General features: G+C 41.9%; 3 protein-coding genes and 1 non-coding gene across 6 annotated transcripts; 1 reads left to right on the forward strand and 3 right to left on the reverse strand.

The window, feature by feature from the left end:
- Positions 1 to 631: 631 nt before the first annotated feature.
- On the reverse strand, positions 632 to 7928 carry LOC100836971 (spermine synthase). The gene is made up of 12 exons (XM_003572046.4): positions 7762 to 7928; positions 7383 to 7600; positions 7250 to 7294; positions 6061 to 6137; positions 5861 to 5983; positions 5562 to 5666; positions 5414 to 5486; positions 5229 to 5300; positions 4921 to 5116; positions 2018 to 2147; positions 1748 to 1822; positions 632 to 1041 (listed from the first exon to the last, which is right to left on the reverse strand). The coding sequence occupies exons 2-12, from the start codon at positions 7567 to 7569 to the stop codon at positions 964 to 966; spliced, it is 1161 nt and encodes a 386-aa protein (XP_003572094.1). The 5' UTR covers positions 7570 to 7600; positions 7762 to 7928; the 3' UTR covers positions 632 to 963.
- Positions 7929 to 9348: 1420 nt separating this feature from the next.
- LOC100838192 (cyclic nucleotide-gated ion channel 1) lies at positions 9349 to 20065 on the reverse strand. 3 transcript variants are annotated; one of them, XM_003572050.4, is made up of 8 exons: positions 19830 to 20065; positions 18357 to 18470; positions 17605 to 18136; positions 16333 to 16545; positions 13618 to 13898; positions 13386 to 13497; positions 12474 to 12710; positions 9349 to 10446 (listed from the first exon to the last, which is right to left on the reverse strand). In XM_003572050.4, exons 2-8 carry the CDS (start codon positions 18383 to 18385, stop codon positions 9748 to 9750), a joined length of 2103 nt encoding a protein of 700 aa, XP_003572098.1. In that variant the 5' UTR covers positions 18386 to 18470; positions 19830 to 20065; the 3' UTR covers positions 9349 to 9747. The 3 variants fall into 3 exon arrangements, with proteins under 3 accessions (XP_003572098.1, XP_010234107.1, XP_010234108.1); XM_010235805.3 differs by having other exon boundaries at positions 18357 to 18502; XM_010235806.3 differs by lacking the exon at positions 18357 to 18470.
- On the reverse strand, positions 12251 to 12337 carry MIR9495 (microRNA MIR9495). Its single transcript, NR_127099.1, has one exon. It is a non-coding gene; the product is annotated as a microRNA MIR9495 (primary transcript).
- Positions 20066 to 21353: 1288 nt separating the features above from the next.
- LOC100839414 (probable protein phosphatase 2C member 13, mitochondrial) lies at positions 21354 to 26546 on the forward strand. The gene is made up of 8 exons (XM_003572053.4): positions 21354 to 21828; positions 24138 to 24265; positions 24339 to 24437; positions 24541 to 24699; positions 25259 to 25345; positions 25655 to 25746; positions 25985 to 26059; positions 26199 to 26546. Exons 1-8 carry the CDS (start codon positions 21524 to 21526, stop codon positions 26337 to 26339), a joined length of 1086 nt encoding a protein of 361 aa, XP_003572101.1. The 5' UTR covers positions 21354 to 21523; the 3' UTR covers positions 26340 to 26546.
- The last annotated feature ends 1398 nt before the right edge of the window (positions 26547 to 27944 follow it).

Raw genomic sequence — 27944 nt, forward strand, 5'->3', positions numbered from 1 at the left:
AAAAGAGAGGGAAGAAAAGGATAATGCAGTTGTGTCTGTGTCACACGGCATTCTCGTCCACTGCAAATATGCATTGTAGTAAATGACAATGTATGATTGGCCTTGTCTGAATCCTTCGAGACTAGCACTGCGGTTGCCGCTTATCGCACTCTTTTCTTTCATTCTTTTTGCCAGTGCAATTGCAGTTTCTCGATCACCTGATAGTCCTCCTAAATGAGCTCAGCTTCCATTCATTGTTTCCATCCGATCATCCAATGCGCCCGATGTGTGTTCCACCATACGCATAGGTTATTCCCATCTGAACATTTCTCCAACTAATTTGCCGAGCTAGAAAAACAACTAGGAGTATTATGTTCGGGGCCCCAGCCGCCAGGGTCTATTGGTTCCAATATCACAAGCAGGAAAACAATCATGAGCAGGTGCTGAATTGACTACTTTCTCCATCCAACAAAAGATATCCCAAGTTTGTCAAAACAGCAGCTAAAGGTGGCAAAACTTTTAAATGACGCAATATAGTGCCGCTATAGATTGCTTTAGCACCTATTTTTCGGATGGCACTAAATGGCTTCTCTCGCTATTTAAAAACTTTGCCACACCGTGCACTAACCACAAAATGCTCCAGTACCACTGGTAACAAATAAGCACCAAATTATGAATTACTAATAGAATTCAATCCAACGATACCATCATTTATATCTATGACCATGCGAAGCAGGTGGTAACACTGTTCATGTCCAACTGTTTCTGTGCCTTGTCTTTCTCATTTCATCTTTACTAACCAATACGGTCGCAACACAGGTAATTTATATGCCTCATAATGCATTGACGGACTATAAAAGTGCACCCACGTCATAATGCTAATGTATCCCATAATTACTAGTTGTCCAGCATATAATGGGGGTACGGAATGGTTTCTTTGATATCTCGCATGACGATGAACAGGATGCAAGCCACCAAGCTGATTTAGGAAGCAGTAAGAAATTCACTGTGTGGCTCGATAGTTATCTTTGCTTGTTCCGCTGACTTTTCCTCTGGTTGTTCCTGTGATATACAAACAATCTCCTGTAAGCTTCTTGGCAGTTCACCGTCGGGCAAGGGACAACCAGGATACATATGGTACAATAGAATGATTAAGTATAACTGTATACGCAGCAGAAAATCAATTTGACGTTTGTACAAATATGGTCATCAAAGGAAGATTAGTCAGGATAGCAGAATTTGGCATTTGAAAGTAGAAACACTGGTAATAGTATCTCAATCTCAGTACATTTTAATAACCCAATTTAAAATCATGTATTCCTTACTTAGAGACACAAAAATACTTGCCAATTGGACATGAAAAGATCTATAAAGTTTTAAGGTAAAGATTCTACTATTGAAAGTAGAAACACTGGTTATAGTATCTTCTTTTTCCTGCCATGATGATGGTCTCACATCAGTCTGACAATAAAGCACGGATATGGCTGACTATCAATTCTATTATAGACTTCCTCTGAATGTACTAGCAGGTCAATATATAACTAGCCAACAAGTCAAGTTATTTCTGTTGCTTCAAAGAAACTTTCCTAATTAAGAAACCACGCCAAACACAAAACAAATGTGCATAGCAAATGTAGAGTTTGAACTTATCAGGATTCTCAGGATAGTTTCAAAGAACAGGTGTAGAACATAAATGTTGCTTTCAACAAAAGTACAAGGCAAGAAGGCAGAACCATTATATCACTTATCAGTAGTTGAAGAAACTTACCCTTCTACTGGATCCACAGTATGCTTCGAGCTCTCTCTTTGCAAAGGTTGGAAGAACAAAAGCTGCCCTATGCATCTGGTCAACAACCAAATTCATGAATCAGTGTGCTTAGTTATGAGACCATCATCATGGCAGGAAAAATAAGATAATTCAAGAAAATTAAAATTTCTGGATCATTTTATTACGATTACTTTTGGGTACCGAGACAAAATCAGTATTAAAAAAGATTGGCAGAATGAGATTCTTAGTAACTCTCTAAACAGAACAAACCTCTGAATTATAAAATCTGATATCCCTCCCTGCTTTCATAGCGCCTTCTAGTTTTTCAATTGGATTTATGGGTGTCAGGAAGTTGACTGGTGGACCCTCTTTGGCACATAGCAGAAAACCAATCGCACCACTGAAAATTCAAGAAAATGTTGTGTCAGAGGTAAATTCCAAACTGAGCAACATTTAACATTTCAGATACTTCATCTAAAGCTGCGAGCCAGCAACATTTATTTGTCACAACTTGCAGAATTTAAGGGGTGTTCGGTTGGAGGCCACACTTTCTCACAACTTGGCTTGCAAAGTTTGGCTAGTGCTTGATTAACTGCCACAACTGTGGCTTGCCACTTTCTTAGCCTCATAACCCATGTGTCTTACACTCAATGTTTTAGCCAATCTTACCACACCTATGGCTCCATTTGTACTGGCCACAAGTTAGCCAACAATGCAGGAATGTTCTCGAACAGGCCATTAATGCTACGTCATGTTAAATCAATGGACAAAATGCAATAACAGAAACTGCTACCAACAGTGAATTGCCTAATAGCATTCCTTATTTGATGCAAGATGCGGAATATGCAGTGTGTATCAACTGTCAATGTGCCCCTCTCCTATTTGTACATACTTTAAAAGGACAGCAGACACCAATATTTAATCACGACAAGGTTCCAACTTCTCTTTCCAAGAATGTCCTGAAACCAAGATAAAATAGCATTCCTAACAGCATTTATCTTTTGCAAAACATCCCTTATTTGATGCAAGATGCGGAATATGCAGTGTGTATCAACAGTCAATGTGTCCCTCCCCTATTTATTCCTCGGTTTCTGAATACAGCCTTAATGTTTGTCCATATAGGTTAAAACTGGCCATCACAGTAAAATATCGCCAGTTTGCATCAACCAGATAGCATGACATGACCAAGAAAATTTTACACAATGTTGCAAATATTTGCTCATAATGTTTTGAGAGAGTTAGACTCCTGCTAAAAAAGGGTGTAAGATTGGTTCAGCTAAAAAAAGGAGTAAGACTGGTTCCAGCTAAAAAAATAGCAAGATTAGTTCCTTGCATAAGTTGAACCAGCGCTGCAACCAGTTAGCTGCCAACAATAGTGACACCCATGAGGATGAAAAGCGAGAGTGGAGAAGACAGCGTACCCAGGGGCTACCCTAGGAAAAAAATTCCACCGCTAGACCCTCATTCGCCATGTTTGCTGTCGCCGCTCTCGCTTTGGTGGTGGCACGGCTCTCCTGTGGTGGCAGCACCGTTCGGCAGAGCCCGGGGACGGCCTGGTCACCTTGCGGGAGCTCTGCTCTAGCAAGCTCATAGTTGCTTGGCATCCCGGCAGCGACTTGGCTCCGGCAGGCAGCTTGGCGCTGGGTGTCTGGCAAGATTCGGTGCTGCCTGCACACCTTATTCCGGTGGAGGCTGGCATCTGCTGCGACAGCACAGTGCTGTAGAGGATGGCAGCCGGCAGGGTGCATACGCCATGGATGGGGTCAGAATTTCCTGACCCGTGTCCATTGTGTGTGCGTGCCTTTCATGGCTATTTGGCTTTTGTGATGGTGTCTTCTTCCCATGGTCAGCTTGTAACTAGTTGGGCACTGGTATGGTCATGCCATTCTAGAGATAACTTAGTCTGACCAACGGACTTTTGGAATTCAGCGATCCCTGGTGGCCTACTTCAGACATGCCCCGTGGATCTTGTGTGAGGCCTATTGCTTTACCGTTGCCGAGTAGTCCGTGGAAAAGCACGTCAAATCTGCAGGCATATGGGTACTCTGTGTGTGTTTGCTTGCTGGTTGTCAAGGCTAGGGGTATGGCGGAAACGGCTAGGCAACTGGGTGGCAATGGTGGTGTATACACGCTATTTCCATATTGAAGACATTGTCTGGAGATCGCTCGAACCTGCTATCCAGAATGAAAACCCATGATCTGGCTTTCAGGTCTAGGATCCAGCGACCGCGTCACACGGGTGTCATTCCCTTCCCAAAGACATTGCTTTTGGAGAACCTTTCTCATGGTCCAAGAGTTGAAAACAACTGTGGTTGATGTTGAAGATTGCTGCTGTGTGCCATTCATCGCCTCGTCATCTTTTTCCATTTTTGAATAATTTGGCTGTGTGCATTTTTAATGTCTCGAATGGTTCTTGACGTTGTATTGCAGAGGCCAAGTGTAAGTGGTATCAGCTTGATATTAATATACTACCTTTTATCGAAAACATATGAAGATTGAAGTATCGTATTTTGCGATAAACCCAGAAAACAGTTAATATTGTAACCAAGTCATATGTGTTATCACACTACTAAACGCATCTCACTGACATGTCAACAGGAAAGAAGAGTGCATCTGCAGCAAGCATTATCTGAGACCCTTGTATGTGCACCTATTGAACGGGAAGTAGCCCGTACAGAAGTTGCACTGCTGGCACATGCCACATTTGATAACGATTACAAGTTAACAATAAATCCGGTCGATATGGAACATAAATACAGCTTGGCCTTTGGTATTGCCTGTGAGATAAAATAGTCAACTAATAAATCTATCAAAATCAAACAAACTTATGTCGGACATATACAGAAAGACGACCAATGATTTTACTAAGATTCAAGATAATGAAATTGAAGGAGAAGCACTTCGAAGAGACCACAATTAAGAAAATTAACAGGTAATTATACACCATTTTTATTTTTTCATTTGCAATGAATTACTTTACATAAACATGACAAAAAAAAATCTTGAGTAGACAATGCAAATACATGGCTTGATAATACTCTTTTAACAGAGGAGTCTGAACAGGCCAGAATATGTAGTAACTTCCAAAATGCAACATTACCTAAGTAAGAACCACATAAATATATATTGCACACAAAGAGGAGAGGATAAAGGTAAGGAAGTAGGTGAAAAACCTAGGATATGTTGGGACGCTTGTCCAGGCATAGTGGACAGAACCCTTAAAAGTCTCGCGGCAGATCGAGAGCATGTCCTGAATCAGATGTGTATGCAACCACATACTCTCAGCTTGATTACAAAGAACACCACCAGGTCTCAAAGCTCTAGCAATTGTCTCAAAAAATGGCTTCTCCACAAGTTCCTGAGCAGGCCCTGCAATAGACAATGCCAAGAAGGATAGTTTAAGAACAGCAACAACAAAGATGTGTAATCATGCTTTCCAAGGCAACGTGTTAAAAATGATGGTATAGTCACACAAGCTGACCTATAGGATCAGACGAATCAACAATTATAGCATCATATGTCCCTTCAGGAGAATTTTTCAAGAACTCCACAGCTGTAAGAAAAATAAAACAATCCTACTATGAAATTTAAATATCAAGAACTAAGGCTACAGCTAAATGTAATAAATAATGCTGTAGCTACGGCCTCATGGGATTATCGACATACCATCACCAACATGAAGTCGAACACGGGGATCTTTAAATCCAACAGATAAATCTGGGAAGTAATCTTTACAAACCTAAATAGTAAGACGTCAGCAAAATTTAATCATATCATTACATTTCTATGAAAAGGTCAAAGGAGAACTTTTTACATCAATAACTAGCTGATCAATTTCACATATATCAATAGACTCCACTGAATCATGTCTTGATATCTCTCGAAGTACGCCACCATCACCACCTCCAATAACCAAAACCTGCAACACAGTACCTAAGAACATGAGTGGACTAGACTGCTACAATTTCCATGAAAGCGCAGACAAGAAAAGTTCCATCTGCTGCTGAATAGGAGCAGAATATCATCATCGCAATTTCAAACATTATATCACATGACAAGTTAAGGAATCCAAATAACTTCACTGTACAAGGAAAACAGAAATCATAAGATTACCCTTTTAGGGGATGTAATTGAACAAAGTGGGAGATGAGTAATCATTTCCTGGTAGGCACATTCATCTTTATCAGTCAATTGGACAATACCATCAAGCACAAGGACTTTTCCATAGGTTAAAGACTGCAAACAGAAACTACCAGGTTACAAAAGAAGGCAAACACCAAATTTCCATCTGGCTGTTAATAGATGAAGGTAACCTCAAAAATCAAGACTTCTTGGTACAGTGACTTCCCCTGGTACAAGATCTTTTCCACTTTCAAGGAATGGGCCTCTCCTGTATACAAGAAATAAAACCACGAGAACTATGAGGAAGAAGTGGGATTATTTCATTCTCAAGTAAAGGCCAAAGTAACACGGGAAATGAGATGGTAGAGAATAATTGGAAAATCCAACACTTCAACATACTTAGGAATCGGGAGTCCAGATTTCGGAGTACAACCAGCAAACAGATGATGATACATAAATTGAACACGTTACCCATGCACGTTACAGAGATTAGCAATGAAAACAAGTGCCAGAGAAACAGACCAAAGAAGATTACAGAGCAATTAGAATCCTGAGCTATAAGGGCATACTAACGTGACAAAATAACCTGTATCTTCATAGAAACACCTTAACACGATTAGGGATCACACAGAAGATCCGTCATTGAAACATAGCTTAAACACATTATAGAGGTGAGGAAATGAAACAAAACAAAACAAAAGTTCAAAAGCAGGACTGGGTCGCAATGTGCTCGTTGGGAGCAACAGAAATTAGAGAGTAGAGACACCAGAAAGGCAACACGTAGGACTGGGTCGCAATGTGCTCTTATGAGATGATGAAACCAAGGTCCAAGAGGAAAAATTACACAGGCGCCATGTTACCACTTCAGCGTACAAAGGCAACACAGTTTGTCATCAGCACAACAAACCAAAAAGGAGAAGACAAACCCTACTTCCAGTAAACAAGTTAGATCATCTTTGTCAAGCATACTTCAGAAGAACTGTGTTAACAGGGGCGTCTTGAGTAAATGTATGGATAGCATGATCAATAATAGCCCAAAACCATTATTTCAACAAAAGTAGAGAGGTTTAAGGCCTATATTTGTCAATAGTTAGAATTTCTCTATTCGATATTCACCCATGCTATATTATTTACCCCAAAGCATAAAAGCTAAATCATCCACTGAAAAATCCTTTTGTATTAATTCAGCATTACAAACCATACCCTAATTACCAATGCAGGCATGCATCTGGTCACCAGTAACCAAGCATCAATCAGAATAGCATTTTTAATACAGAACAAATGGAGAGAATTTTACATTTATAATCCTATATGGTGGATTGTTTTCGTTACAGGTATATCCACTAAGGAAAGAAATATAGGCACCAACGAGGGAAATACCTGGCCACATTGGGTTGTTGTAATACTGCACTTTGCTCGTTTTACCTGCATATGCGGCAATTAAGTTTAGACAGAAGAAATTGAGAATGATAGGATGTTACAGCATCTCTGTTGTCAAAGTAAGACAATTTACCACATCTGGAGCGGGGTTCGGTGAACCATCCCGACACCACTGTGGCATGGCACTTGGCCTCAGATTCAGGCGCTGCAGCCCTCGCCTTGACACAGCAAGGGGGAAGCGGCTTTGCGGGTCCATCATCCCCACTTCCCTTTATCGGTGATGTCCCAGTCGAACCATTTCTTGCGTCTCCACCCTCCATTGATCCTGTTCCTCTTTGAAGTTCCCAGCCTCTGAACCAAAGGAACACCATGCAGATTTTAAGCAACCGACACCATAATAAACGGAAAGGAAAAGAAGCGGAGGTGCTATGAATACAAGTGGCTTCCGTGTGCGGGGGGTTAGGGTAGGGTTCCGGAAGCTTCCAGGAGCTCCTCGGGGGTACGGTACTGACCTGGGTGGGAGTGGAGAAGCGAAGCGGGGCGAGGAGGAGGAGGCAGGGGCGGCGTGAGGGCAGGAGAAATAGGGGAGAGGAAGAGGGAGTGCTCCGGCGGTGGCTTCTCTGCTACTCCTCTTTCCCTCTCTCTCCTCTTTCTTTCCTTTCTTTTCCTTCCTGGAATATGTGCTTCTATTTTTGACGCTTTGGGGAGAAAGGGAAGAGATGGTAAATTGACACGTGAAAGGAAAAGGTGAGCCGTTTGCTGTGGGCGCGTTGGCCGAGCCTCAGCGGCCGGGATTAGAGTTACGTGTGGTGGGCTAGGTTTAGTTTGGAGAGTTGGGCTTGGGCCAAATTCTCAGTATTTTGTTCTCAAATCGGGCTATCTGGGCTGTTCGGGACCGGAAACCAAAGCCCGAATAACCTGAAATGAAAATGAAATGATCCTTAAAAAAAACGAATAACCTGAAATGAATTCGGGTTTTCATATTAGCACCCGAAAATGCTGTTCGGTTCCGGGCTACCGGTTTTTTGGGTTCAGGGTCGGGTTTTTCGGATTTCGGGTATCGTGTTTTGTGCCCAGCCTGGCAAGAGCCCTCTAATAACAAATAGGTGGGCTCGCTATGTCAAAACCTAAAAACAACTTTGGGGGTTGATGACTCGATAAGAATAACATCATCCATGTCGCTCGTCCCAAATCACATTTGGGCTTCCTCGTTCATGAAAGCAAGATAGAAGATTTCTTTTTTTTTTCGAGCGGCAAGATAGAAGATAGAAGATCTCTATCCATGGCAAAATGCTTTGTTGCAAAAAATTTGATTGCCAATGAAAATCTAGCCATCTCTCACAGATTTTTGGTCAAGTGTGGGCCAGAACTGTAGGCCAAAAAATTGGCAAGCCAACTTTTGTCAAGATTTTGAAGAAATGAAACTCACCAATGATGTAAGAGAGGGGGATGGGACTTGGACGAGTTGTGAAGAAATAACCTATTTTAAAAGAGCCTCAAAATCCAACCATTATGACACTGCACAGATACTGGTAGCACTGCTCTGGTACTGCAAGGCAACATCAATCTATTTTACCCCTTGCGGTACCAGCCCGGTTGTACTACTTGGGAGGAACGGTAGTACTGACCATAGTACAAACCATCACAATGGAGTACATCTAATCGACCTAAGTCACTTTTTATTAATTAGGAAAGCTCCTACAATATGCTATGCCCTCCCACTGAGACCGGCGGGCTTTGTGAATTGTGTCATCTTACTTGAAAAAAAAATCTGAGATCAAAACTAGTCAAAACCATTCAAATCCAGGAGAGGGACCAAATGTGTACAATTTCGATTTCAGTGAACATTTATAGACTTTGCTGCCAATTGAGGAATAAAATACATTTTTTTCTTTATATATTGTTCATATGTTTTCAAGTATTCAATCTAATTATCTTTACTAAAAAGTGGTAACCTGTGAACCATTATTCTATGGTTATGATTACGATCAATGCTCTCTAGAAGTCGACAGTTCTATCATGTACCAACATGGCAACATTGGTCCACAAGCACAATGAAGGACAAACATTGCTACACATATTTGTCAAACAGGAAAGAATAGCCAGAAGTCTTTAGGTTTAGGATGAAGAAATGGTCAGTTACAATTACAAAGATTTTTCAACAACAACTAAGCCTTTTGTCCCAAGCAATATGGGGTAGGCTAGATACAAAACCCAAACAGAAATTACAGATATTTTTATATTTTGAATTGTGTGGTACGAATACGATGCTGAATGCTTGTAATAGATGCATTCCGTGTACCATGAAAGGACCATGTACAGACAGCAAAACCAATTACACATTTTTTTTCACGGAGAAATATACAATGAATTATACATGATATAAATCGCAAAGGCTTCTAACCAAGCGATGTACCTATGTACAGCATCCAATCTAAATTGACCCGAGTTGTTACAACTTAGAAGTAGATGAGGTGCAGGAGCAGGGCATGGAGAAATTACTCTCCTTCAGCAAAAAAGTTGGGTTCTGCCGGCTTCTGTAACAACCTTGCAGGTACTCTCTCCTGCAAACGGGCTTTTCGGGTGGCATTTCTCCGTAAGATCCGCATCATGTTCCCAGCGAAACGCGAAGCGTATAGTGCAGCGCCCAGACTGAGCTTAGTAGAGTCATCACTTACAATCGCTGCTTGCAACCTCTTCTCCTTCTCAAACAAAGAATCTTCCAGCTTCTTTCTGCAATATCTGTGCCAAGCTGCCTGTATAAAACAAGCAGCCCAGGTTCTCCATTGCTGTGAATAGAATCTAAAGGTATGCTGGAGCTGTTTGCTATGAAGTTTCCGGAACTGGGTGGCCACAAACTTCAAATCATCAGCCCTCAGAACAAACGCTTCAACTTCAGACAATGTCTTCACTGTCCTGGTTGAGCTAGGAAGGTTTGAAACTGAAGCGGGATCCAGAGCCCAAGTGAGGAGCTCTTCACCGCAAAAGTCACCACCTTTGAGAACATTGGAGTTGAAGAAACCGCTCTGTCCACCATTTGTTGTCATACTCTCAAGATATCCTCTCATAACAAAAAGCATTTCATTCACCGGGTCTCCTTCTCGAATTATGCAGCTGTCTTCAGTGTACAGCATGGGCTTTAGACGATCACACATAGCATCCAAGAGCTGCTCATCCATGTTTTGAAACATAGGAACCTGCAAACAGTGGACAAGTATTAGTGATGAGAGAGTTAACTAGTTAAACTAAGGGATGCCATGTGTGGCTGCCAAAACAGAATAAATATAATCTAGAATTACATACTCCCTCTGTCCCGAAATAAGTGATGTGGATTTGTATAAGAATAGACATATCCTCCATTGGAAGGAGGACAATAAGTTATTCAATTTCCCAGAAGAAATTGTTCTCCCTATTGCCTGATTTTCTCTACAAGATGTTGACACCAAAGTGTGGTTGGAAATATATCCAAAGGGGAGTAAACTGGGCACAGAAGGCTAAACTACGAGGAATAAACTTAAACAGTACTATATTTCTGTTGGGCATTTAGTGTAGAAAAGCAAACATTATATTTGGACACCGGCGCCCTTGTTGACAATCACGACAAAGCTCCTATACACCACATCAGCAGCGCACTGGGAAGATTGATTTCATTTTCTTCTCTGTGAAACATGGGCAACGGGATTAATTACATCGCAGCTTTCATTTTGCAGAAAATTTGTTCGAACCTACTCCTCCATTCCTAAATATAAGATGTCCTAGATTTGTCCTAAGTCAAACTTCTTAAAGTTTGACCAAGTTTATAGAAAACATTTATAACTATAAATTAGTTTTATTAAGTTTGTCACGATATATATTTCCATACTATATTTATTTGATATTGTACTCCTTCCGTCCCATATTAAGTGCCGGAATATTACATGTATCTAGACGTATTTTAGTATATAGATACGTTCATTTTTAGACAAATTAGAGTCACTTAATATGGGACGGAGGGAGTAGATGCTAGTATATTTTTCTATAAACTTGGTCAAACTTGAAGAAGTTTGACTTAGCACAAAGCTAGAACATCTTATTATTTAGGAACAGAACTATTTTTTTCGAAAAGGGGAAAACTCCCCGGCCTCTGCATCAAGTGATGCACACAGCCATATTTAGGAACCGAGGTGATAAAGGAAGGTCTAGATTAGCCTACTCTTTATCTCTAAGAGCTCATGTCACCCCATAACAACTGGATGTCATTTTTCCTTTTCTTCCCTTCAGTAGCCAGACATTAATTGAATCAAGCCTCCTCTCAGTATTGGCACTTATGTTAGATCATATAGCAAAATCATATTCAACGTAGACACAACTCAAAGTATCCAATATGTGCCGGTCCAAACTCCAAAGTAGTACATGAAGTGCATATAATTGCATCTACCATTCTGGTTACTGATGCAAACAGTGGTGGCACTACATGCAAGCTGCCATGTCAGTTGGCAATGGCATCACATATCTAAAATTTTCCTTGCCAAAAGCCCCTTGAATTTTCAAATTTTCTAGATCAGTCTACATCTATTTAAAGCATCAACATGCATTGACATCATCGCATGACTATGGTCCTAACACCACCACTAGATGCAAACATATCTCCATCTACAGCCATCAAGTTTCAGGAATTACAAAACTTGCACTATGGATCAGATAAGAAACTGTGGGGAACAATACATAACATCTTATGACACAAACGTGATCCACAAATTCAAAATAAGCAACAAACCATCAAATGTGGAGCTTTCATTGCATGATAAAAAAACATTATTTCTAATGCATATGCAACATGCCATTAGCTCAACAAAAATCTAACTCAGGTACTTGGGATAAAAGGAATATATCATCAGTAAGTCGCAAGAAGATCCCATAAGAGAGTAAGCGATGCAAATATCAAATCTTCCACATCATTTGGTACTGTAGAGCTCAGCACTGAAAAAGAGAAAAGTGGAACCATGCCACTGCAAAGTTTGGCATTTCGAAAAATGCCACTGGATGTGAGAATGATACGTGGGTCCAGATCCTACAAGACATTGACACGTCCAGAGGCATTTTTCAAAACTAGAAACTTTGGATTGGGATGGATCAAAAGTTCCATCGAAACAGTAAGTATGACCAACGGCCATAAAATGTGATCTCGAGATGGGGATACTTGAGATACAAATATAGCAGAACCAAATAAAGATATGAGACATACCCTCATGAGAAGTGACAGACAAAGATGCCGCTTTATCTCTCTCCTAAGATCCTTGGGAAGATTCATAAGAAGGCCTTCTTCATCAACACCTCTTGTTTCTTGCCACCTGTATTGTTCATGACGCAGTATTCGCTCCTTGAGGTTCTCAGGAAGTAGTCGATGTGCCATCCATTGCTCTGTGTCACGCCTTTTCACTCTCATTTCTTCTATACGCACAGAGGCTGATTGTAAATAGGTCTACAAAGTTCCAACCAAACCAGAGAATTAGGAAAAGTATGGATCTCCCAGCCCCCCAATATAGCACCTAGTAATTTTATACTCGTAACAAAATCGTTTTTCCTGGCCAAAATGGAATAACAGTCTTTACATATGAAAGAAATACACTACCAGACAAATAAACAGGAGCCATTCTAAGGAGGAGTCAGAAATGATGATACATAAAAGAGAATGTGGATCAGATATAACTTGTTGGTTGTGAGAACTATTGAAGAAATCACTTGAATAGCTTTTGAATTTATTCTAAATAAACTAATAAAGATAAAAGGTTTATGCTATTGTTATCCCATGTTATTTTGAGAATAACTAAGTGAATTCTTGTTAGCAGCTAACATGACTGTGGTGTCCACTGTAGGGCTAGTATTCTAGACTCGTGCTACAGGGCTTTGGCATCTGCTACTTGAATGTCGATGAATGTCCATAGTGAGATAAGGCACAGGAAGTAAGTAGCTTAGGTGTACGGCAAAGCATCCTAGATAAACTAGTAGTGTGCTTTAAGCATGCAAGAGAAACACATCAACAGGGGCACAATTTTGCACTTAAAAAAACTTCACATGTATTGCAGTTATTAATCATTACCAATTAATCCAAATTAGACATAATTAAAAAAAAACGGCGTGTGTGGCAAATACGTACCTGCACATTACCAATAAGGAGTGCAAATAAAACTAAACCCGATATCGAGACAAAAACAGCAAACAAATTCTCACATGTGTAAGTGCTTGTTTTCAGATTTTGACCAAGAGAGCTGCAGAAGATAAATCATACATAAATTATAAGATACAATTCAACATTCCTTGGTGGAATAAAACTGAAAGTTCATAATAAGAAAAACGTGTGTTATGTTTGGGGGAGGGGTGGGGCAAACCTTAGACTTTGCAGACCCCACCAGAAGCAGTAGAAAAATTTCTCAAAGAAACCCGTCGATTGTGAAACAGTTTTGAGAGCACGTATGTAAATTCCAAAGATTGGATCTATATCGGCATTGCCATTTGTCGGACAGGCATTAGCTAAGAAACTATTGTTTTGAGCTGTATTACTCCCACAATATAATGATGCCAAATCGCATCCTACGGTATTATCGCATTTTTCTCTCCAACAGGTGTCTTCTCGCTGAATGGAAAGGAGGTACCAAAGAGCTCCAAACACCTGCAAGAAGCTAAGCGTCAGTTAATATATCTTGAGTATGGCTAACAAGACATGTGCAAATTAACTTCATCTGGAAATTAGCCCTCTTGTGAAGAAACAGACGCTAACCTTGGGCACGTCTAAATTCACAAAGTTCTCAATGGCTGTTTGGTTCCCAACCACAAGTTCTTAGGTATATATTTGTTTTCTCGCCAAAATTGTGACTTTCCACCTTCTATTATTCATATGGCCTGTGTGTCATAGACTGATAGACATAACTTTTTTCAACACTTGTGGCTCCAATTTTGTCAGCCACACTTTGGCAGCTTAGGTGTGGCATGGTTAGCCTTGAACCAAACAGGCAGATATTGCTTAGTGAACCAATACTGTCCTGGATAAGATGTCCAGCATTCCTAAATCGCCATTACATCAGTTATTCCAGGTTCAAATCCAAAATGGTGATTGATGGGAGCCACCATGTTTTGGAATAGACTTGCTAAAATTTCAAGATCATTCACTTTAGGCATGATTTACAATGCCATGTTTTAGTAGGTAAAAAAATCAACTCATTTCCTCACATTTTCGGACCTGATGGTCCTTCCAGGAGAATACCATGATCAAAATTGAGTGACAGTCAAGGACTGATCTGCACATAGTAATACATGTTACCACCATTCTCCCAAAACATATTGGTTAAGGTTTGCTAAAGGTATGTCTCACCATGACAGTTTCATTGGTTCTTCTATGAACACTCACTATGGTTGTATCAGACATTATGGTCTAGAAGCAGATAATGAAAAATTACCAGTATGTTTCATAAAATGTTCCCTGTGTGTCGCTGATGTGACACTGTTGGTCATGCAGCTAGGAGGATATTAAAAAACAAATCCCCATCTGTAATAATTATTTCTATGTATATTAAGGTAAGCTCACATACTACAGTACATTCAAGAAGAATCTCTATTCAGTCACAAATAGAAAATTATTATCAAGCAGTTATGGACCTTGGTCCACAACAGGTCAAATTGGGTAGTATAAAAGTCTGAAGACCGGAGATAGGCACTCGCCCACTACAGTCTACCAACAAGGGACATCCCTGGACATGGCTGAGACGCTCTGAGGCTTAAGAACTATTGCTATTATATGGATTTATCCCAAAGATTACATGCCAGCTTGCTTATATGATAGTTCCCTGATTCGCAATTCATTTGGTTCACAATTTGAGTTCACGGTACGTGTCTCGCTACCTCATACAGATAAATATCTTCAGGGTGTATATATCTCCAGTTCGCGAACTGGAGATCAGGTTGGCAAACCTGCTGTTTTTGGTTCAAAATACGCTATATAGACCATCTTTTCATCAAGCACTATAAGGATCACATATTTCTGTACACAGATGAGCCAGACTTAACCAAAAAAAAGAATGACAAAACTTTAAAAAAAAGGCCTGGACAGCCCAAGAGCCCACCAGTGCTAGCCGGCTAGCCATGTTGACCTAATCTCTTCCACCCCAGTCCCCAGCACTGCGCCGCCTTTGGTCTTCACTGTTGTCACCAGCTATTCCGCGTCCTGCAGCTGGCTTCAGGGGCGAGGTGCTGCAGCGGCGACGAGGTGCTGCTGCACGAAGAGACACGCTAGAAGAGCTGCAGCTGCACGGAGGTGACGTACAGGACAACACAGCTTCGGTGTGGCCGCCGTTGTGCCGATCATCACGTCTTCTCCGCTGCCGCTGTCATCTTGTGGCTGGCCGTGGGTCAAGCTGCTGCACCAGGTACCACCAATTCAGGGTATAGGCGATTACATTTTTGTGGTTCATTTGAGATCGGTGACCTGGGCAACCCTCTCGATCTGTAGCGATCTCGAATCCCAATCTAGATCATCTAATTGGGATTGGGGTTTGAAGTCTCTCTGGGCAAATCCGGTGACTATGGGTTATATACCACAACTTGAGCTGTAGACTCCTTGCCTAACCAAACTGGATTCCAACTGAATTGGATACATATGGAATAAGTTTACTGTCTCAAATTCTTCCTTATCTAAACCAACTGAAACTCTCTTCTCTACCTTTAATCTGGCTGTATCCATATGGAAAACAGACCTGCTATACAACTGTAACTTCCTAAACCTTTCATCTGCAAATAATGACCACCATATACCTTTCTTAATTTCTTGGATGCACATGTCCAACTTAAGTGTCCCCCTTGCTTGGTCTTGTACAAACAGCTGATCAGCCTAACTTTTCTGTGGATACAGGGATGTGGTTGGCCTAAAGCCGGCCATAACATAAGCAATATTTATAGGGTTACTACTTACCACCAAGAATAAATACAAACTATATGCAATCAACATAAATCATCAAGGATTCAGAATTGTAAGTTGTAATTAATTTTAGAGAGGGAAAATAACAATAATTTAACTTTCATTGTTCTTAATAAGGAATGATAGGAGCACTTACATGACTAGCGAGCATATAAATTAAGAGGTTAAAAGCAGCACCAGCCCATGCTGTCTCTGTAATTATACCAGCCGACCTTGTGATTTGAAGGTAGAGTGGTATTATCCGGACTAGCCGAGGCACATATTGGCATGTAATTATAATCATCAATACATCTTTTGCCCTCATAACCTCTGAACCTTGGAGATGGGGTAGCACTATCAACACAAACACCTGGTTATGAAAATTCCGTGGTTATTTACATCTTTAAGACGGAAGAGATTCTAGACATGGACATCAATCTTCCACATTGTTCTACTGAAATTTAAGAACAGCAACATCCCATTAAAAGTGACTGCATTCAACTTCATATTCATGTTTATAGGTCAAACATATCTTCCCTTGGCATGTTTTACATGTAGCGCAAAACTTCAATCATACTAAGCAACTGAATTGTATAGCACATGCCTATTAGCATTAGCTTACTACTCAGAATGCTGATTATGGAATGACCCACATAATTATCTCTTATATTTCACAAAGGAGAGCATTCCCTTGGTTGATGCCATTCATCAGTACTTATTACTCCCTCCTTCCCAGTTTATTTGTCATTTTAGTTTGATTGCAAATACCAAGAACACTGCTGCGCATGCAAATCAGCCTAGGTTGGCATTAATTCGGCTGATTACGGGATGCGTTCAAAGCTGGCTCGTCGCTCCATGAAATGGGCCAGGCATTAGCTCGCCACTGCATGCGATGCATGCATGCGTTAGGCCAGTGCATGCTAGGCATAAATTAATGAACCAGGCTGCATGGCTCACGGGAATTAACGGGCCCCGGAAATCGAAGAGTTCGAGCTAGCACAGCGTGCCTAGGCTACCTAAAACGACAAGTAGACTGGGAAAACTGAAAAAATCTAAGACGATGTTTTTTTTGGGATGGAGGGAGTACTACTTAACACAGCTATGCATAGCTGCACCAAACCTCGCATACTGAAACAGTTAACCCTTGATTCTCCAGTGCTCCAGTTGATTACATGGATGTTGTTTATCTGCATGCCTTCCAGGGTATAAGACTCTGTAAGCTTATTTAGAATCCTTGAACGGCTAACAGAAACAGTTTTCTACTACCTTCATCATAATCATACTTGCATAAACTAGTACGAAAGTGCATCTGTGCATGCATACAATCATTCTTAATGAATCCTAACAAAACCATCTGAATTACAAGAAACACATGATGTTAGATAGATCCGTTCTTGCAGGTTAATGAAGAAAACGTCATAGGAAGTACCTGAGGGATGGGCAGAACAGCTAAAAAATCAACCAGAAAATATGTTGATAGATACCGCTTTGCTATTGCAAGTGTGTCATCAACCAAGACACCTCGACCAAATACTCTGGAAGAGGGAGCAACAAATCCTGTTCTGAACTGAAATATCATATGGAGCAAATAGAAGATATCTGTGAAAAAACGCAGGATACTTGCTATTTTTGCCAACTTCTTATCCAGATACAGGCAGTTCTTGATACCATCAATCACCGGTATATAGAAAAATAGTGGGTCCACAGAAACTGCAATAAGACATGATATCACAAATATCTTGTTCCATCTTTGCAAAAATGGTCCTTGAGGATCAAGAACTCTTGTTTTCATCTTCCTTTCATCGGGAGTTGATCTGTTCACGGTTTCAGAATGTGAAGTGTTCCCTAAGAATGAGAAGGCTCCTAGAGTCTTGTCCTTTACTGAGTCTAATACATTATGCTTTCCTTCTGAAACCATCTTATCTGAACTGACAGAATACTCTGATTTCCAGTCCTGAAATCTGAGAAGAAAAAACAGCCAAGACTGCTCAGAACACATTCTTGTATAGTACAATAACTCTGGAACTCTAACAAATATGAACTTTCTGTAAAGCATAATGAAGCTGACCTCATATGTTCCTAAATCCCAATGGAGTAGTTTTTTCTTTAAAATAAGTAAGTTCATAGTTCTCTTTTAGACAAGAATGCACTATTCAGTGCAAGGAGAAAATAGAAACTAACCTCACATATCTCTCCTCTCGAAAAGCCATTGATCTTGCCTAACACCAGCAGGCAAAAGAGGGCCTGGGCAACAATGGATCAAATCTTCAAATGCAGCATTGAAGTATCGCCTCTCTGATAATGACAACCACAAATGAGTAAAAGACCTAGAAAGGCACAAACAGAAAATCAATGCAATTTCTCGCCAATATAGCAGGTATGATAAACTGGACAGAAATCCCAAGGCCAAAGAATCAGGGAAATAAAATTCCAACAACAAGACCATGTGTAACATGTGATAACCCAATTGCTCAATTGTGATTTGAAAGGTTGCTGTGAATAGAAACATTTTCAGTAAAAGCAACTCCAACAGATGCCCTAAGCGATTCCCTGTAGCTTTATTTGAGGAATATGCCCAAGAAATGGGCTCAAATAGGTTCCCCATCGCAGCCCCCATTTTGAGCCGCGCCCTAAATTACCTTCAGGCTTCCCCATCCTTGTGCGCCAAGGTCAGGATTCCCCATCCATCAACAAACTCATCGGAGCATCCTGTCCCGCCAACGTACCTCTTCCCTTCCCCGTCTCCCTCCTTTGCAGCTTGCATCCCGTATCCACCCAGAACAATCCCGCCGCCAAGACCAGTTGTCGATCCGGATTGGGCGCCGTCAGGCATGGTTGGATCCAGTGGGGGTGCCATGGGTGCGCTGGCACCCCCTCCAAAGATGCAAATTTATCTTAACTATATACTTCTAGTTACACTGAGCCTAGCTACTTGCACTAATGCCCAAGTTTCAAAATACTAAGCCATAGTTAAAACAGCTGCCCAAGACGCATCCATCCGAACTAGCTAATCATCCTAGTTTTAAGATTACTTGGCACTGTCCCTTGTCTTTGAATAGATCGATTCTTCCAGTCTCTCTTGCTCCGTAGCATGTCTCTCCTAAATTATCGAATGGATCTAATCGCTGGAGATTGACCGGCCGTGGTGGCTCACGTGCCTCACCGCAGAGGAGCAGCACGACCTTCCCCCGCCGCTGCCCTCCATCCCCGTCGAGGCAGGCGGCGCGCGTGGGAGAAGTAGCCAGGTAGGCTTGGGCTTGCAGGCGGGGGGCGACGGCTGAGGTTGGCGTGGGCGCTGGATCGGAAGGGAGAGGTTGCGGAGAAATCGGGAGAAGACGCTCTTGGGGGGCAGTTGCCCCCAATCCGCACTCCAAACAGGCCGCTACTCTCGCTTCACGATGACAAGGTCGCATCACAGGAGATCACACTACTAGCAACACGCTGGTGAAGCCGTGGCTCGCCCCCGCATAGAAAGAGCGGCGGGCAGGGGGGCAGCGTGGGATCACGGCTCCGGCAAAGCAGCACGTCGGGCACTGAAATGGATCTGAACTAAACGGCTAACAGAAAATTAAGGCAGGAGGCACCAGGAAACCGCCGCCGCCGCCGCAGCAGCAGCAACAGCCAGTAGCAGCAGATTAGCAGAAGAGGGCTTACCCGAACGAGGAGGGGAGGCGTCGCGGGCCGCGGAGGAAGGGGACGAGATGGCGCTGGAGTTGTTGAGGAAGCTAGCGGGATTTGATATTGACAACGACGACGACGAGGAGATCAGGAGACGGCGGGCGGTTTATTTCCTTCCAGTCCCTCCCGCCGGCTGCTGCTACACGACGAGGGGAGGTGGTGGACTCCGGATCGACCAAGACCGGTTACCCACAGGCCACGGCACAGGCCGCTCGCTCGTCCAGCGAAAAAGAAATAGTCAAGGCGGGTCACGAGCATGGATTCCTTTTTCATTTTCAACGAAACTTCACCAAAAATTTAGAAATATCCGTCAATGATGATACTCCATATTGGAGGTTTTAATTCTTTTTAAACACGCCAAGTTTGTTCTTAAGCTTTGAATGCATATTTGGCTTTCTATTTTAAACGAAGCTTCACCAAACGAAGCACTTTGAATATCGTTGCACTGTGTCCATTTCGCTGGAGCGGCCGCGTAGTCCGGTGCCCAGCAATCCCTCCAGTCCACCTAGCCGATGCCTTGGCTTCCGTTATGAGGTGGAGAGGAGAAAGGACAGGGAGGGGCCACGAAATAGAAGGACCGGACATACAAGAGGTTTTTAAAAGATGACAATCAATGTGGGTACCCGACAAGTGGGTCCAAGCCTACATTGAGGTTGGTCAAACGGCCACGTCACCCGGTTAGATGGGCGCATACACAACTAGGACTAGTGATGAGCAATTTAAAAAAAACAGGACTGCATTTTCAAAGTTAGGTATTAATTTGGCAACTTTAAAAGAGATTTAGGACCTTTAGTGTATTTTACTCATGGGTTAATTCAGGACATGCCAAACGATATGATTCAGTTAATTTGAAAATATTGGGCAACCAAAATTTTTTGATGGCAAATGAATTTATGCTACATTCAAACAAAAATCTCCTTTTGTCCAAATCTTTCGAATTTTGTTTGGAGTCAAATCCAACTGGAACTTTGGTCATTTGCCGCGATGGGTTATCCTATCCACATGGCATTTTAAGACAAGGAATGGACTTTAGATATATTGCACAACACATTCATCTAGAGATTTGTTGTGTGCATTTCATACTTGCTTAGAAGAAAGAGGAACTTTCATATCCATACAATATACTTTTTTCTCTCCGGAGCACATGCTCCTAGGCAATTGGTTACAAGTCTCAATTTGCTTTGGCGTGTGGTAAGCGGTAACCATGTACCGGCCTAACCGTGTAGCTTTGCCATCTGAACAACCCAAATTCGGGACATGGTAGCTTGCATTTGCACACCCATTGTTCCTTTACAGAAAGAAAAGAGCATATAGTTCCTCCTGCACGTTATTTCTTATCGAGAAGTGTTTATCGTTGGTGTTTGTATCACTTTGCACGCAATTAAATTAGTCTATTCTAAGCATAGGTGTACTATACTTTTTTAGGAAAAAAGGAGCATGGGCATTCCTAGAATTCGGGGCCTTTTCCAGCGGAGAGGAGGCAGGCCGCGGCCCATACTGCAAGGGAATCTGCCACCGTCCACCCCATTCCCCGCCCCCGCCGCTTCCTCCTCCCCTTCCGCCCCCCTCGCCCAGATCCGAAGCCATTAAACGGAGCGCCAGTGGATCTCTCCTCGGGGAGCGGCAGCGCCATCGGCATCGGGGCGGAGAGAGAGCCACCCAGCCATGAGATGGTATGCATCAGTAGCCTGAGGGCGTTGGTGCTGCGTGCGGCGGCGGGCGCGAGCAGGCGCCGGGGATCCAGGGTCCTGTGCGGCCGGGCGGTGGATGCGTGCGTGACGCCCCGCACGCGCGGGCACGGTTGGCGCGGGTTCCGGGCTGTGGCTGGCGCCAGGACCAAGATGATGCTCGACTCCTCCGACTCTGACCCCGCCTCGGCGGTGGGGCAGTTGCAGCTGCAGCGCCGCGCCGCGGCGGCCGGGGCCCAGCCGCAGGACGGAGGCGCCGGCGGCTACGCCAGTGGTGGGTGGCAGAGGTAATGCACCTCCCCTGCTAATGTTTATGTGCTGTGTCTGATTCAGCTTGAAATGGAATCGTCTAAGTTGTTGCATTTGCATGTGGGCCTTGCATTGTGGATTTGCTTGCCTTGGTAGTCTCCAATAAGCATGCAATAGAGTTTCTCCACTACACAATAAAGGTTTGCAAAATGTACCATGTGCTTTGATTGCAATGGTGCATCATAGCCATTTGGCACCCGGGGATTTACTATTTCCTTTGTCGGTTGTGTATTCATGACAGTAGTTATTATGCTTGGCTGGATCCTGAACGCTTAGATGACAAAAAAGCACATATGTAGCTATATTAGCAGAATAGCAGGTCTTAAGCAAACCTTTTCCACTGTGATGTTTTGAGTTGAGCATGAATTGGAGCCGTTAGCTTGTGGCATTTGCATGTGACCCTTCCATGGTGTATTGGCTTGAACGATGGCTGTAGCCAATAATCGTCCAAAAGAGTTGCTCGATTAAACTACAGCTATTTGTCTTTGTGTCTGCCTATTTTCTAGACTAGGTGCACAATTATGAAAGTAATTTATGTAATGACAAGATTATTATGTATGAAACATTTTCTAGATTTTTTATAAATGATTACTATCCTGTTGCTTAACACGTATTTAGGACACTAAAACTGGGCACCCTAGGATGCCTCTCATCCATCCACCCTCATGAACCATCATTTTTGCAATATGGCAATTTTCTAACTGTTCGATAGGCTGCCTTGGATGACATTCAGTGCAACAGAATCCTGCAACCTGTGGCAGATGTCCTAAGGGGCCACTGTTCCCGTACAAAATTCGATGGTCACTGGTTGATTGGACCTTTCTTCCACAGGAAACCCAAAACCCATTAAAGAGCTCAGGCATCTGGGACCTCATGTTTGGGTCATCCCTTATTGTCGAATCTCAAGTGCAACGCCTTGCTCCCCGCTAACTTGGACATATTTCCTAAGAGGATGCTATACCTGTAGAAAATTTGGTGCCACTGGTTGATTGGGCCTTTCTCCCACAAGAAACGGAAAACTCAATTGGTGGGCTGCCTCTGGTTGAACTAAGCAGGAAAAACGGCCCACACCAATCATTAACACTTGAGAAACAAACTTGATCCAATCATCCAGGTCATGAGAAGCCCACACAGTTTGATCCAATCATCAGCATCTGCCCCCTGAGCTGTTCGGTCAAAGCAGCAGGCATATATCTCCAAAACAATTAAATTAACATTTTCCATTGTTAACAAATATTCACATATTACATTATTAACAAATGGATAGCTTACTTCGTGTAATTTTAACTTCTCTATATATATTTGTTTCAATCTCTATCTTTCTACCATCCAGATTGACGGGCATGCCAATCTGCCATCATGATCTAGTAGATGGTAAACAAGCGCTTATGGGGCCTTTTGAGTAGCTAACAAAAATATATATATATAATGTAATGACTTGCCACAATACCACCTCTATTTAGTATTCCATTAACTAGCTTTTGCCACCAACTCAACATGGTATGCATGCAGTAATTGTATCTTACTTTGACAATTAACACACAGCAGTTATCTAGTTATAGAATCAATAAACTATGTAGACTGACCATATTAGCACTCATTAATTGCTCTTCTACAAAAACTTCTTCTGAAATATCGTAACTTGACAATCTTTCTGCTGGTATATGACGCATTTATAAATTGCTATACAAAATAAAAGTGTAAGCCAAGGTGAACAAGTTGACACTTCTGTATTTTGTGAAGGGATGTATATATCAATTTCAGAGCCATGCCCTATTCACGTCGTAAAACAAGTACTGCAATGCTTCATTGCAAGCCTCCAGGAAAACGTGTGGTGCTAATTGTCTTTACCTGTTACGCTGTCACTAGTAGGATTTCATGGTTATCTAGACTAGATGTAAAGCTAGGATAGTAGCATGAATGCATGCCTATTGTCTTGTTATGACGGAGTCACCAATTTTTATTTTTATTTTGGTTGTTGCTTGCGGTTCTAGCTGCATGTGTCAGCACATGCCTGTGTGTGTGCGACTGTGCGTGTGGTGGGGTACTATCTATTTTCTTTAAAATAGCATCATTGCTGCACAAATGTATCATATAGTGGTTTAGTTTGTGATCTTGCCATCATGTTCTTGTGGACTACAGAAGGAATCACTTTTCACTTTGGTAATTTCAATTCTATATCTTTGTACAATAATTGTTTGTTATCTTCCTGTGCTCAAGTGCCCTTTCTCTGACACTGTGCATCACATGCTACCTGGATTAACATAATGTCTAAAATTTGTGGCAGAGAAGACGGTAAACTGAAATGTGGGTATTCAAGTTTTAGAGGGAAAAGAGCCACAATGGAGGATTTCTATGATGTAAAACTTACTGAAGTTGATGGACAGCCTGTTAGCCTATTTGGTGTATTTGATGGTATGTTTTCCAGTCTTGCCTCCTGTACTTTTGCCATTTGTTGCCTACCATGTTTCTTTTTTGACAATTTCAGGTCACGGAGGGTCACGTGCTGCTGAGTATTTGAAGGAACATTTGTTCGAAAACCTTATGAAACACCCCAAGTTCTTGACCGACACAAAGCTTGCTATAAGTAATTTTTCTCTTGGGATTTACCTGTATGTTTCGCTGTTCACATTCTTTCCAATGCTTCTAATGATTATCTTCTAAATATAAAAACTTTTGTAAAAAAACAGGTGAAACATATCAGAAAACAGATTCAGATTTCTTAGAATCAGAATCCAATGCCTTCAGGGATGATGGTTCCACAGCATCGACTGCGGTTTTAGTGGGTGGTCATCTTTATGTCGCAAATGTTGGCGACTCCCGTGCTGTTATTTCAAAAGCCGGCAAAGGTACATCCTGTTAAAGTCTCGGTGTAGTGACTTATATGATTGAATCATCAAAACATGGTTGTGGTCCTTGTAAACTCTTATTGTATGTATCTGCAGAGTGTTTCTAAATTTGCCACTCCAGCGATGATATATTTGGCAAAGAACTATGGTACACGTGTTTCTTTTAATGCACTTCTTACAAATATTTTCCTGACCAACACCATGCAGTTGTATGATTATACCACAGCTATTGGGCAATCAACTTTATTTTATGATTAGTTGATTACTACTGTACCATCATTTAAGGAAAATATTAAGGCTTGCTTGTTTGTAACCACATTCTTTACCTGATATCAAGCTGGAACCTAAATCAACTACCAAACCGTTAACAACATTGTTGACCTCATATTGACATGATATGGCATGGTTTGGCTGCTGGTTGGTTAAGTCTATTGCAACTCCACTGAAGTGTATTTTGTACATGACAGTTTAGTTTTAATAGTTCCTGATTCAGTTTTCATTCTTTGAACTTTCCTGCCCTCCAATAAACACCTCAAAACTTGTCCATTTGTTTTTGTAGCTATGGCACTCTCAGTAGATCACAAACCTAACAGGACTGATGAGCGTAAGAGAATTGAAAATGCTGGAGGTGTTGTCATCTGGGCTGGTAAGTCTTTACTTTAATACTTTTCACTGTTGAATGCATTTTTTATAGTCTGTCTGCATAATCTCATGTGGGTAAGGGAAGTAGCAAAATACTTGCTTATTCATTTTGAGCCTTCTGATTTCCTGCAAGTTTTACACGTTAGGTTATCATACTTGGGTTCTGTTGTTTAGTGTTGTGCAGCCTTAAGCCTGTAATTGCTTCAAGATAGGCCATGTCTGTACCATTTTTGCTTTTGTTTATGTTTGATGAGCCTTTTATGATTTGAGTTTTGTAGAATTATTCCATCTTCTTGATGTGGTATTCACCCAGGTACTTGGAGGGTCGGTGGCGTACTGGCAATGTCCCGTGCATTCGGCAATCGTCTACTGAAGCCATTTGTGGTGGCAGAACCTGAAATTCAGGTACTGTATTGCAATTGAGTTATACCAAGATTTCATGTCCTAATTTCTTTTATAGTTTATCCTAGACCAAAAATGAATGTTCTTTACTTGTTTCAATTTAGATAGAAAATATAGCAAGAGGTTTTTTGAAGTCCTGTCCAATGAGGATCTCTGTCCATTTAGATAGAAAATGAATGTTTTTGAAGTCATGGCAATGTAGCTTCTAAAGCTTGATGAAATCTTGTATAACAAATCTCAGGAAGAATTGGTCGATGGAGATTTGGAAAGCCTGGTTCTTGCCAGTGATGGGCTTTGGGATGCTGTAGAAAATGAGGTAAATCTATTACCATGTGCTGTATTTCTCGCCCTTTAAACAGTTAGAATTTCTGAAGCAAACTACTGTCGCTTGTCTGACTTTGAACAACTCTATAGCTCTCTCACTAATATGTTCAAACTCCTTTTTTCTCAAACAGGAAGCTGTTTCCCTTGCGAAAACAGAAGATGTGCCAGAGTCAGCGGCGAGGAAACTCACGGAGATTGCCTACTCTCGAGGCAGCGCCGACAACATTACATGCATCGTGGTGCAGTTCCAGCATGATAAAACTGGAGGATAAGATGGACGACGTTTCTCTGCTTCAGGTTACTATTATTATCCTGCAAGCCGAGTGGGCTTTCTCCCAGATCTATTGCTTGTGTAGCAACTGCTAAGGATTGTTTCTATTGATTCTTTTCCTTTTGTGGGAGACTTTTGTTTTTGGAGATTTGTAACTCGCATATTTGAATTCAATGCATACTTATTAATTTCACCATGTGTTCGCCAATTACTGTTCACACATTTCCTTCAAACTATTCTATGGCGTATTGTTTTTCATGTATTTTTGTCAAAGAAAATATGCGATTATATCTTTGAGGGCGAACTAAGCTCAGCTTCTTGACGCTAAAGCCATGCACCCAAAAGAAAAGTGTCTGCTGCCTGCAAGAACAGTCCACCATCTACTGCGGCAGCGAAAGTGAACCATAGAGATGGGTTGAACTATAGAGATGGGTTGCTACAAAACGGGGTCGAGCCGGGTAGAATTGGACCGGGCAGGCAAAACATCATCTTATTTTTGCTACCGAGGCTGACATGTGGGTCCCATCAGTCAGAATCGTGGTTAGCATATTTGATTGCCAAATTATGGGTTTCTTAAAACGGATTAGCAGAATGGTTGTGATTAAGTGATGAAATTTCCAGAATTTGTGGTTTTGTGATAAGAAATGTCAAAGTTAAATCAATCCGGTACCAGTCTGTCAATAGTATCCACCTAAAATAGAGTAGTCGAATTTGCTATAGGAATCCTAAATAGACTCAAGCTCAAAAGGATTACCAATCAGGGCATGCTGATCTGGTATGGACGTGCAGCGTGCAACTTATGCTCGCCGCAGATGCACAACCGCGCTTGATCAGCTTGTTCATGGGCGAGTTGACGAATGTCGCCGGCAACTGATCTTTTTTTTTTAGGCCAGCAACTGACTTCTGAGATTGTAAACGTTGACTTGCGTGGTACGATGAAAAGTTAGTTCATTGACTCGTGACGCGCTTGATCAGGTAATTGGTCGTTCAGTACTATTGTTAAGTATAGTATGTGTGCTTACCTCCAATTCTAGGGACAAGTTTCGGAACTCTTTGAAGAGTATCATATTTTCCAACTAAAGACACTTACATATAATCATATACTCCGTATGAAATCTTCAATATGAAAACCCATGTTTTTCTAAAGGTGAAAAATGTAAGCATATTTTAGGTTTTTGTGCCCAAATTGGCTATGTCTTTTCAATTAATCTATAGGGAGAACGTTTTGTACTTGGCTTATCGTGGAACGCTGCACGCCTGTAGCAGTCTCCAAACGTTTTCCTGCCAGGCCACTTGCTCTTCCTCTCTTCTCCCCACCGAGGTCTCTCTTCACCTTTCTCTCTCAGCCCTCGACGGATCTGAAGATCCGCCTCCTCCCTGAGCAGCCCCTCGTGATTCTTCCTCGTTGTAGTCTCCAGGCCCTTGATTCGTCACCGGTCGCGGCAGAGCCTTCTGCTCCAGGGTCACGCATTAGGAGATCGAGGGCGGACGGTGCTGCTGCAGGAGGTCGATCCACCGCAGCTCGCTGGCGCCAGATCGGCACCATCGGCATGAGGAAATCGATGGTAGAGGGCGCTGCTGCAGGCGATGGTTGCAGCACGGCTCG

This window comes from Brachypodium distachyon, chromosome 3, assembly GCF_000005505.3.
Source record: "Brachypodium distachyon strain Bd21 chromosome 3, Brachypodium_distachyon_v3.0, whole genome shotgun sequence".
Classification (NCBI taxonomy): Eukaryota; Viridiplantae; Streptophyta; class Magnoliopsida; order Poales; family Poaceae; genus Brachypodium; species Brachypodium distachyon.

Bases quoted from the DNA above. Each gene is read 5' to 3' on its own strand.
- LOC100836971 (XM_003572046.4), bottom strand. From the start codon at position 7,569: ATGGAGGGTGGAGACGCAAGAAATGGTTCGACTGGGACATCACCGATA. The intron at 5,301-5,413 runs GTATGTCGATAA...TTTTTCTTACAG, and splicing joins TCGACTTCATGTTGGTGATG to CTGTGGAGTTCTTGAAAAAT. The intron at 2,148-4,920 runs GTTTTTCACCTA...TTGAATTTTCAG, and splicing joins AGCGTCCCAACATATCCTAG to TGGTGCGATTGGTTTTCTGC.
- LOC100838192 (XM_003572050.4), bottom strand. From the start codon at position 18,385: ATGGCTTTTCGAGAGGAGAGATATGTGAG. The intron at 13,899-16,332 runs GTAAGTGCTCCT...AGCTTCTTGCAG, and splicing joins TTTATATGCTCGCTAGTCAT to GTGTTTGGAGCTCTTTGGTA. The intron at 13,498-13,617 runs GTTTGCCCCACC...TATCTTCTGCAG, and splicing joins TGGGGTCTGCAAAGTCTAAG to CTCTCTTGGTCAAAATCTGA.
- LOC100839414 (XM_003572053.4), top strand. From the start codon at position 21,524: ATGGTATGCATCAGTAGCCTGAGGGCGTTGGTGCTGCGTGCGGCGGCG. The intron at 24,438-24,540 runs GTAATTTTTCTC...GTAAAAAAACAG, and splicing joins CGACACAAAGCTTGCTATAA to GTGAAACATATCAGAAAACA. The intron at 26,060-26,198 runs GTAAATCTATTA...TTTCTCAAACAG, and splicing joins GGGATGCTGTAGAAAATGAG to GAAGCTGTTTCCCTTGCGAA.